This window comes from Nilaparvata lugens, unplaced genomic scaffold (genome assembly GCF_014356525.2).
Source record: "Nilaparvata lugens isolate BPH unplaced genomic scaffold, ASM1435652v1 scaffold6571, whole genome shotgun sequence".
NCBI classification, from domain to species: domain Eukaryota; kingdom Metazoa; phylum Arthropoda; class Insecta; order Hemiptera; family Delphacidae; genus Nilaparvata; species Nilaparvata lugens.
In genome coordinates this window covers 3,281-13,990 of record NW_024092321.1, presented here as the reverse complement: position 1 = coordinate 13,990, position 10,710 = coordinate 3,281, and the positions used below count along the sequence as shown (strand labels likewise).

General features: G+C 36.2%; 1 protein-coding gene across 1 annotated transcript; it reads right to left on the bottom strand.

The window, feature by feature from the left end:
- Positions 1–526: 526 nt before the first annotated feature.
- On the bottom strand, positions 527–7,241 carry LOC120356367 (protein farnesyltransferase/geranylgeranyltransferase type-1 subunit alpha-like). Its single transcript, XM_039445295.1, has 4 exons — positions 6,942–7,241; positions 3,882–4,023; positions 1,918–2,041; positions 527–776 (listed from the first exon to the last, which is right to left on the bottom strand). Exons 2-4 carry the CDS (start codon positions 4,015–4,017, stop codon positions 542–544), a joined length of 495 nt encoding a protein of 164 aa, XP_039301229.1. The 5' UTR covers positions 4,018–4,023; positions 6,942–7,241; the 3' UTR covers positions 527–541.
- Between the last annotated feature and the right edge of the window lie 3,469 nt (positions 7,242–10,710).

Sequence of the window (10,710 nt, the reverse complement as noted above, 5' to 3'; positions counted from 1 at the left end):
ATTCATCCCTTACCGAATTTGAAATGTTCTCTCCCAAAAATTTAAACTTTAATATCTCAAAAAGTAATAATCGAAAAAAAATGTTTTCCTGAGGAAACTTTTTCATTTTGATAGCTTGATCGTAAAATCATAAAATAACAAATCGTAAAACTTTGGAAAATATCACCAGTAGAAAGTTTATTTTTAACCTTTGCATAGCCTTAATACAATTGGATATCATATAGGTATGACTAGGAGCAAAGACCTTAAAGATGCATAAACTCACATACAGCGCTAATGTCGTACTTGGAATTGAAATCGGCCATTGAGGGGGCAACCTATAAGATTATTACATACCAATGACTTTGTAATCTATAGCATTACATTAATATATAGATATAATATCTCGTGCTAAAATACCCCAATGGCGGGCTTCAATTTCAAGTAAGAGCTATCATTGGGAAGGCATAGGCATTGTGGGTCTCTTTAAGGTATTTGACTAGGAGAGAGCAACAGGCGTAGCTGAAGAGATACATAGATTAATAAATGCCAGAGCAATGTCTTACTTGAACGTCCTGATGACCCATTGACGATGTTGCCATGCGTGGTAATTCTTGGCATCCATAGCTAGCATCTTGGCAGTCAGACTCAACTCCTCAGATCCATCATTCAACCAACTTACAAGAACTTGACGATGGTGCCACACTTGGTAGTTTTTGGGGAAATCTGATATGACACCCTCAACAAATGCCATTTCCTCTTTCAAATCTTTATTCAAATGCTTCAGAATCTCTCGCCTGTAGAAGAAGAAACTAAATTTATTATACATTTTCGAAGTAAACAGAAAATTTAAGCTTATATATTGCCAATGTCGACTCTACAAAGTGATCTTACTCAATGACAGCCAAAACTACTCAAGGAATTTCTTAAGAACTGGATCATAAGAAAAAATAGTTGTTCAATAAAGAACATAAAATTTCAAGCAATAAATTAATATATAGAAATTTACTGAGATATCATAGTTCGTTCACTTTACTTTATGAAAAAAGAATAAATAGGCTAATGTACTTTAGACAGACTAGAATAGAAAGTACTATACGCACTTATAAGGTAAAACTATTTATTTATACATTTATAGATACAATATCATTCTCAACTATGAATGATTGGAAAAGGAACAACAGGCTTGAAGCCCTAAACTTGGACTAATGTAACGTTCCTTTCCCAAATTTGAACTAATATTAATATTCAACAAACTAATATTAATGCTGGATTTTTGTATAATAGTTGGGACATATTGCACGGATAAAGCTTACTCATACACCTCCATTTGCTAAGATATGTTTTCTAAGTTAGAGATAATACTATTAGCTAGAGGGATTGAAATATATGTAAACTGTTTTTATTGAAATTTTATTTTGAAATAAATTGAAATTATATGGGAATTCAGCTATCACAGCACAATGAGTTGATTGTTACAAAACCACTTCATTTCACAATCAGCCGAGAAGAATGTTCGGTGTCAGTGACAAAGATAATAGCTCCTAAAGCCGGCTGGCATCCAGAACCTGACCTAAAGGTATTCATCTTTCGAAAATTCTGTAAAATGTTTAATGTAATTACCGTGCAAACTAGAAAAAATATATACGATGATTCAAACTGATAGATAATGAGAACACATCTTAAACTTTATATTGCCCCTTTAAGCTTTAAAATATCGTAAATTTCACAGCAAAATACGTAGAAACATAATCTATCTCGGCCACAGCAAGCTCCACTGAAAACATATTAATGCCCGGTTTTTAAAACTATCAAATTTAATTCTCAAGAACTCTTAGCTTATACATTTTCAAATTTCTCCAATAGAAAAATTACTTACTTTACTGAAACATTTTGATTTGTTTTAGTTTTCAGTTTCATAAGGTTTTTAAAACTTGCCTGTATTGCCAGACTGTATAGTTTCCAGCATTCAATTCAACAGCGTCTCGGGTCAAGTCCAGGGCCCGTTCTGATAGTTCGTGAACTTTCAACACCCCTCGAAAGTAATCATAAACATCCCGGACTGAAACAGAGTTGTACAGAGTAAGCGAAGATTTCCAAGCAATACAACATTCCAGATAAATTTATAATTGAATGGAAACTTTCTCCTTACAATAACGTACTCCTATCAATAGCTGGAAAGGTACTAAGACACTGATGTCCTAGGTGTAACGGGAAGGATAAGAAATATTTCTTTGAAAACCATTTCAAACAAAAGTACCCTTTATTTAGAATAGAATGGAATAAAAAAACGTTTATTGAGTAGATAAGTTACTTTAAGCGAACCTCAAAGAGGCTGCTTGACGGACAAGGTACCATATACAAAACATGTAAATTAAAATATAATATACATATATCAGAGAACTTTATTTTTACTTAAATTCAAATATAAATATACATATATCAGAGAACTTTATTTTTACTTAACAGTTAAATTTGTTTATCAGTTTATTACACTGTTAAATTTACTTACAGAATTTACTTAACAGTTGAAATTATCATGATATTAATTAATTGAATGAAAAAGACTAAGAAATTGTCAAAAACCACAGATTTATTTATTTATTGACCGGAACCGGTCTTACCAAGTATCAATAAATCTGTGGTTTTTGACAATTTCTTAGTCTTTTTCTTTCAATATGAATAATTACCACAATAACAACTTCTCAACTACACAAAAAAATTAATTAATTGTTGGCTCACCTCTCAAAAATCTCAAAAGTGTTAAATATATAGTCAACCTGAACTTACATACAACAAATAGAACAGAATGAATTACAACAATACAATACATTAATAATGAATTACATGATGTTACATCTAAAGTGTATTATTCAACCAAATCTTTAAATTTCTTTTCAACTGGCGCATATTAACAAACTCAGCACAATTATCGGGTGAATTATCGGGAGTTTTTGGTACAATGTAGATTAAGGTGTTTCTGGCTTAATTATTCGAAGTAAATGTTACAACATTCCTCTCATTCTTTAAATCATATCGATTAACTTTCATAACTAAATATTTTTTGCTGAAGTAATTTTCTAAAATCAAAGTAAACAGAAATGTACCTTTCATATTCAAAACCTTGCATCTATTCAAAAGGTTCTCATATGAAATATCTCCCTGAGAATTGCTGACCAAACGTAAAATCTTCCTCTGTACCGAAGATAACAACAAAGGATTTTGTTGCAACACTATTAGTTTCAACTCTTTTAAGAGCCATTTCCAAGTGTAAATTTCATGTTACACTAATATAAATCAATATCACATGTATCAAGTAAATAATGTGAATTGCAAATATAAATGTGAATATTACATTTTGAGATGGCTCTTGCAAGAGTTGAAACTAGTTGTGTAGCAATAAAATAAAGGATACTTTTGATAATTTTTTATTGTGTTTTAGTAATCAGTAGCCCTAAAAAGAAGAGTGAATCTCAATATCTGTGTAGTTCTAATCTAGGAAGGAATCATAACTTGATAAATTCAATATCAATTTAAAAACAAACCTAATCACTGATAAAAATAAGAATATAAATCTGAGTACCCTTTTAAATTATTTTTCACGACATGTTTCGGCTACTAATGCCATTTTCAACAAAAGGGTACTCAGATTTATATTTTTATTTATATTAAAAGTAGCCCTAAAGAAAAAAAGACTCTAATCACTGATTTTCAATCAGCAGTATGTGTCTTATATATTAAGTTCAGTAATGATCTTTGAATAAAAGACATGACTTCAAGTCAAATTTCTCAAAAGCATGAAATGTCAATGGAAACATGATTTTTCCAGTCAACTTTCAAAAAGATAAGATCATAGATTTACAAGCACATTTAATGCAACTACAATAATGTGATATCCTTACATTTATCAGAATAGGCAATTGCCACAACAGGATGTGGCCCATCGTCCTGGGGAAGGGGTTGCAGATCTGCCCATTCGGCACGATCTCTGTAGAACACCCAGTTGGCATCATCTTCCTCTGAGCTACTGCCGTCCATCTCTCACTGTCACAAGCAAACACAACAATCAAACAAATTGTAATCAATTATTCTACAAATACTTTGATTCAAGTTCTTGCTTAATCTTTAATCGATAAATGGATAATAATGAATATTTCTTCACTTTTAGCTACTAAAAAAACGACAAGCAGTCAGAATTTTTTACAATAAATGAATTAATCACTCACTGTGACAACGAGATCTTTCGGCAGGTCCGCCATCTTCCTGGTTGACAATGGCGGAGCTGCCGAAAGATCTCGTTGTCACAGTGAGTAATTAATTCATTTATTGTAAAAATTTTTGACTGTTGTCGTTCTTTTTAATAACAAAAAGTGATTTAATAATAAGCAGTTAGTGATGGAAAACAACATTGAAGAATATTTTTTTCTGAGGGTGATGCTCACACAAGCTTATCAGGGAGCACGACCACAGAGCCAACCGCATCCTTTGATAATTAGGGGATAATGATCTAATTAGACAAAATTCTGTGGAAATTTTAATGGTGATTAAATGCCACGAAAACCAATCAGAGATGACGCAGACGTCAATTATTATTATAGTTAAAATTTAACAGACTTTTGTGCAACTAGGCCCATAAGTAGTAATCATTGCCGTGCTTTGAGTAATACTAAAATACAAAGGAATGTTAAATCTAAGAAATTTAGATAGTTTTTTCAGTTTTAAAATAATACATCTTCATGCGAGGTACATCAATAAATGTGTTCTCCAGCGCCCTCCTAAGAAAACCCTGCATGATTTCTGGTGCGTTTTTCATGGGTGACAAGCTAGAGCTAAAACTAAGAACTATGAAATCGTTTTTTTCTTATGACTCCAATATTGTATTCCTCTTCCCGTTTCCTATTATATGGATAAATCCAAATAATTGCAATATAATCCATAGGCCTAATATAATAAAGGAAAGAATTGGCTTATACATGTACGGGATAGGAAATTCACGAATGATGCATAGTCACGTCTCAACTACTGGACTGATTAACTTAAAATTTTGCATATAGATTCTTAATTTACTGAGGATGGTTATAGGCCTATATTGAAGTCTTCAAGATTTCAGTATGTAATCATTCAAGGATCCAAAGTTTCAAAGAGCACCACACGTCAACCGGAGCTTATTGTGTTCCCAAGTACATTAGTTGGGCAAACGTACCTGTGTCCTTTAGACTTTAGAAGATCCAAGAGTTTTTCCCTATACCAACATCCCATTCATCACCTGGTTCCTTGCAGCCAAACAAAGCCCTTCTTCTTGTCCCTAGTCTCTCGCAATCCAGTATGATATGCTTGGTAGTCTCTTGGCAGACTGATTGGTCCTCGTGACCTACGTGAGTTTCACTCCTGGCCTTCTTTGTAGGTCTTTCCGCTCAGGAAGGGGTCACCAAATTGCCTCTAGGGCACCTGGCCACCCTTGACTCATCCTCTTGACCCACATTTGTACCTGTAGTTTCACCCTTATCTGGTCTCTTGGATTTCCCCCCCCAAAAAAATTTGCAGGGTAAAAGCCTCACCACTACCAAGAAGTTTTGCCTGGAAGACCGCCCTTCCTTGAGGTTTGGTCTCTCCATCCGCCAACTCGTGACCTATGTGAGTTCCACTCCTGGCTTTTTTTTTAGATCCTTCCTCTGAGGGAGGGGTCGTCAAATTGCTTCTAGGACGCCTGGCAACAGGACACCCTTCTACTCAGCCTCTTGCCCTGTCCCACATTTTTGCCTGGAGTTTCACCCATCCCCGGTCTCTTGGGTTTTTCTTTTTGCTCCTTCGATACTTTGCAGGGTCAAAAGCCTCACCTCTTTCACGAAGTTTTTTGCTTGAATGGCCGCCCTCCTTTGAGCAGTGGTCTGAGAAACTCCTTCCTCTCCAGTTGGGATGATGTGATTGAGCTTAAGTCATCCATGTTGTGATCAGGAGAAAGTATAAAGTAGCGCCTTGTCAATGTTGATAGCCTCTAAATAAGAGTGCAACGGAACATCCTGTTTTCCTGAAGCACCCATTTCAGATTGAGGAACCTGTCCTGATGGGGCAGATCCCGATGGATTTGAAGGCAACTTCTAAAGTTGCCTTGGGGTTCAGTTTGTTCATGTGGTTCCCACGAACAGCTAGGAAAGTGGAGTCAGCCCAGACAGAGCCCCGTATGTCCAGGCAAGGCTCCTGCAGGTATCCTGCAGGCACCGTTAGAGACAACATATAAAAGCACCATCCATCAGCTCGGTCCTCATCACACCATGAGTTGGCCTAAGAAGAAGTAAAAATATGACCAAGGAACTCCGACAGATAAAAAAGAGAGAAAAATGGCACAAAGCTAAGTCAATGGAAAAAGTACCATTCTGGAATAAAAAGTTCCAAAGCATATTAAGAAGAAAAGAAGGGCTTTGAAAAAGAGGTCCCTTTTAGTCGCCTCCTAAGACAAGCAAGGGATACTGTGGGTGTATTCTGGGTTTCAACAAATTCTTGAGTACGATGTTCAACTCAAAGCTCCCCCAAACCACAGGAGGCAAGATTTCAGTAGGTCTAGTTTTTAATTAGACCTTTGCGAAGCACGGGTTATCTGCTAATTCATAATATTATTATAACGATTATCCATAACCTAAAAAAATTGAAATCTTATCCTCATTAGAAAATACATAATACAATCTATCTTCATTATTTAAACCATTAAAACTTTCTTGTTTGCTCATTATAAAAACGAATTGTACAATTAAAATTTTATATTAGACTTGATACGCTAAAAAATGAATAGAGGAAAAACAACCTAGGTTAGGTTTTAACGCTCAATAAGCTATGAGACTCAACTGATTGTCTCTATAAAAAAATAGCTCTCATTTTTTCGAGATGTACCTATGAATTATGTTAAACACTACTTATAATTATTAATATCAAAGGAATCAAGAATAAATTCAATTTTGAAAACTTACAAAGAATAGTCAAACAAAACCCGGATGAAGAGAAAACAATGACCAGATACCTAGTTTGATTACAATCTAGTAACAAAGACAAAGACGTTGCAATATTGTATAGCCTAAATAAGAACTAACTTTATAAATATTATTTTGCAATTCTTTACTCAATTACTTCACAGTTTATTGTTAAAATAAATGCACTTCCAGAAAGCTTTAAGAGACGACACAAATTTGAAAAGCAGATTAGCAGACTAAAAATTTAAGATTTTGCGTTAAGAAACTGAGATCAAAACAACTTTTTATTGGTCAATACAGATCAGCTGTTAAAGTCTGTGGAGAGCACACAAATCATATGATGCCGTTATCAAGTTTGGTGGAGCAGCTTCTCTTTGTCTCAGATACAGAGTAACGGCCAGCAACGGTCACAGTTATCACTTAGTTATTTAAAAGTATTCTTTCAGTATCTATAGTGAGGTCCACGTTATAATGGCAGTGTGTGATTTGCAATGGTGTTGCTATCCTTGTGTATCATTCAACAAAGCAGATGGCGCTTTCTCTTTTACGCATTGCAAGGTTGCCACATCGTTTATCAACAATGTAGAAATTCAACTAATTGAACCATTGTAAGGTTGCCACATTGTTTACCAACAATGTAGAAATTCAACTAATTGGGAAAATAGGGTTAAGGGTGAGGTTTTATTAATTTCGATTATATTTAATAATTTTTCATAAGGATAGGTAAGTTTTTTGCTTTGAAATTGCAATATTCTAGAAGGAGTTAGGGTCCAGGTGGAGTTATGTTTTTTGTTGTTTCAAAGGTGAAAGGATAGGTTAGGGGGTTGGGATTTTGCTTTGAAATACAAAGTATTGGATGTAAAAGGGTTGGGGGTTAGGTTATTTCAAGTTATATTTAATAATGTTTCATAAGGCTAGGTTAGGTTTTTGCTTTAAAATTGCAATATGCTAGAAAGGGCTAGGGTGCAGATAGAATTATGGTTTTTGATATTTCAAAGGGGAAAAGATAGGTTAGGAGAGGGTTAGGATTTTGCTTTGATATTGCAATATTCTGGAAGGGATTATGGGTTTTTACAAAGATTTATGTTTATGAATGTTTTAAATATAAAAGGGGATGTTAGGGGGTTAGGTTTTTGCTTTGAAATGACAATATGCTGACATAGTTTTAACATTAGTTAAATAACAACCGTTATATTTTATTAATTATACTTACTAACTTGATACTAACTTGAGGTCGTTGCCAATGACTGGGGTTTCCAGATAGGCAGTGTCGGAATTCTCAATAAAAATAACCTACATTGTCATTCACGCTGTGGAGGTGCTTGACTCCCAAAAAGAGGTTCACTGTAAAACTCCTGTAGTGAGTAGAGTGGCTTTTCCAGGAGTTTATTTTTCAAAGTGGTATAGAACCAAGAGTTCCGTGTTCCCTGAATTGGTCTAGGAAGGCTGTTAAAAAATCTTATTGCCTGCGAAGGAAAGCTATTGTAATTCCCTGCCAGTCGGCTCCGGGGTACCTCCAGTCTAGTGGCATGTCGCATATTGTGGCTGTGTATATCACACCTTTTTTGAAACTGCACCAGGTTCTTCTTGATATACATGAGCGAGCACAATACATATTGACTGTACACTGTGAGTATCCCAAGATCCCTAAATAGTGGCCTGCAGTGATCCCTGAAGCCTGAAAATGTCACTATTCTCAGAGCCTTCTTTTGCAGTAGCAGCACATCGTGGACAGCTGGTGCGTGACCCCACAAGAGCAATCCATAGATGATATGACTGTGAAACAGCCAATGATAAGCCATGACAAGACTTCTCTGATCCACCACACATCTCAGCTTACGAAGGAGGTACAGCACTCTGGACAATTTCTTGCATACTTGATTCACATGATGATTCCAGCTCAATCGCTCATCCAACCAGAGTCCTAATAGTTTTACTGGATCTGATACGACTGGCTGTCTTTTCAATGAGCAAACCAAGATGTTTGTTTTATCCTCATTTAATTTGAACTTGTTGGCAAGAAACCACAACTTAGCTACTTCTAAGAGTCTGGCGGACTCCTCCTTTGCCTGTTCCACAGTGACACCTCTGGCAATCAAGGTGGTGTCGTCCTCAAAAAGCACTGCCTCCTGACCGCTTGAGAAGTCGTTCATGAGTAATATGAACAACAGAGGGCCCAAAACCGAGCCTAGTGGTACTCCATGTTTAACGCTTCTCAGCCTCGAGCCAGCACCTCTCAGCAATAATTATATTATTGAAAAGTACTCTTTCTTATATTGAATGAAATTATGATAATATATTGATTATTATATCGAATTTAATGATAAATCATCATTGGATAATATCATCATCAAAATGGAATGACGGCTCCAGTTATGGTGCTCGGTAACCATCATCACAAAGAACGTTACATTCAAAGATCTGACCGAATGGAACAGGAAAAAACCGTTAGTAACGCATGCGCGATATGGTGCTGTCTGAGACCGAGAGTGGTTTGTTTCATACTTACTTACTTCTGTCCTTCGTCATTGACCAGCTTCCTGGATAGACAGCGTAATTTTATATTCAGACCTAATTTGGTCATCGTTGATTGTAAAAAATTTTACAAAACTTGTCAAACATTAACGTTTTTAAAGCTTAAAAAAATAGATCGAGATGGTCGGTCGGATTCTAAATCATTTGAATCAAATTAAAGACTTGTCGGCCTCAAAGTATTCAGCCACAGAGTAGAATGGAATCCCACTCAGCCAGGCTCTAATCCTTCCACCAAAACTTCTGTCATCCAGATCCCTCACCATGTCTGGCAGTGCGTTGTCTCAGTCTCTTTTCTTGTTCAATCTGCAGAAGGGTACATCAATTTTTGCTTTCCCTCTGGTATTATACGAATGCTTATTGGCTCTTCTTGTCATTGAGTGAGTGAAATGACTTTTTATGTGTAGCAAAGAGAGCAGAATATACTGGTTGAACACTGTATGACCCAGTCTGATGAAGATCGGCCAACAGTGATCAAGGTATCCGGCTGAGTCCAAAATTCTTAATGCCTTTTTCTGTTGAAGAAGCAGTGCATTACATCTGGGCGCATGTCCCCACATCTGCAGTCCATAGATAATATGGCTGTGGAACAAGGCAAAGTAGACTTCAACAAGATGCTTCCTTGAAATAAGAGGCTTTAGACATCTGAGTAAAAATATTACCCTGGATAGCTTCAGACAAAGTTTGTTGGTATGGCTACCCCAGGTTAGTCTTGAATCCAGCGTAAATCCTAGTAGCTTGACGTCAGTGAGATTGATGAGCTGGTTTGTACTGAGGCTACAGGTAGTCTCGTGTGTCTTGTCTTCATTTAGACTCAGCTTTTTATTGTTGAACCACTGTTTTGCTAGTCCAAAAATATCTGCAGCTGCCCTCTGCGCCAACACTGGTGTTCTCCCTCTGGCAAAGATTGTGGTGTCATCAGCAAAAAGTAGGATGCCTCCCAGAAAACCAAGGTCATTGATCATAATCAGAAAAAGGAGGGGTCCAATCACTGATCCTTGTGGCACCCCATGATTAACCTGTAGAAGATCTGAGTTAACTCCCTCCAGCAAAAGGATCTGCCTTCTGTCTGTTAGGTAGGATTCCAGGGTGGCAAGGACCTGACATACAACTCCATACACTTCAAGTTTCTCCAGCAGAATATCATGCAGGACACAATCAAATGCCTTACTCAGGTCTGCCAGAGCCAACGCCAATACTATCAACTCGCCGTTGGAGACATTGTAACCAAATGACG

What these genes read in the sequence shown, in the direction of transcription:
- LOC120356367 (XM_039445295.1), bottom strand. Translation starts at nt 4,017, where the DNA reads ATGGACGGCAGTAGCTCAGAGGAAGATGATGCCAACTGGGTGTTCTAC. An exon ending in AATTGCCTATTCTGATAAAT is followed by an intron (nt 2,042 to 3,881) that starts GTAAGGATATCA and finishes ACTCTGTTTCAG; the next exon opens with TCCGGGATGTTTATGATTAC. An exon ending in TATACAGTCTGGCAATACAG is followed by an intron (nt 777 to 1,917) that starts GCAAGTTTTAAA and finishes CTTCTTCTACAG; the next exon opens with GCGAGAGATTCTGAAGCATT.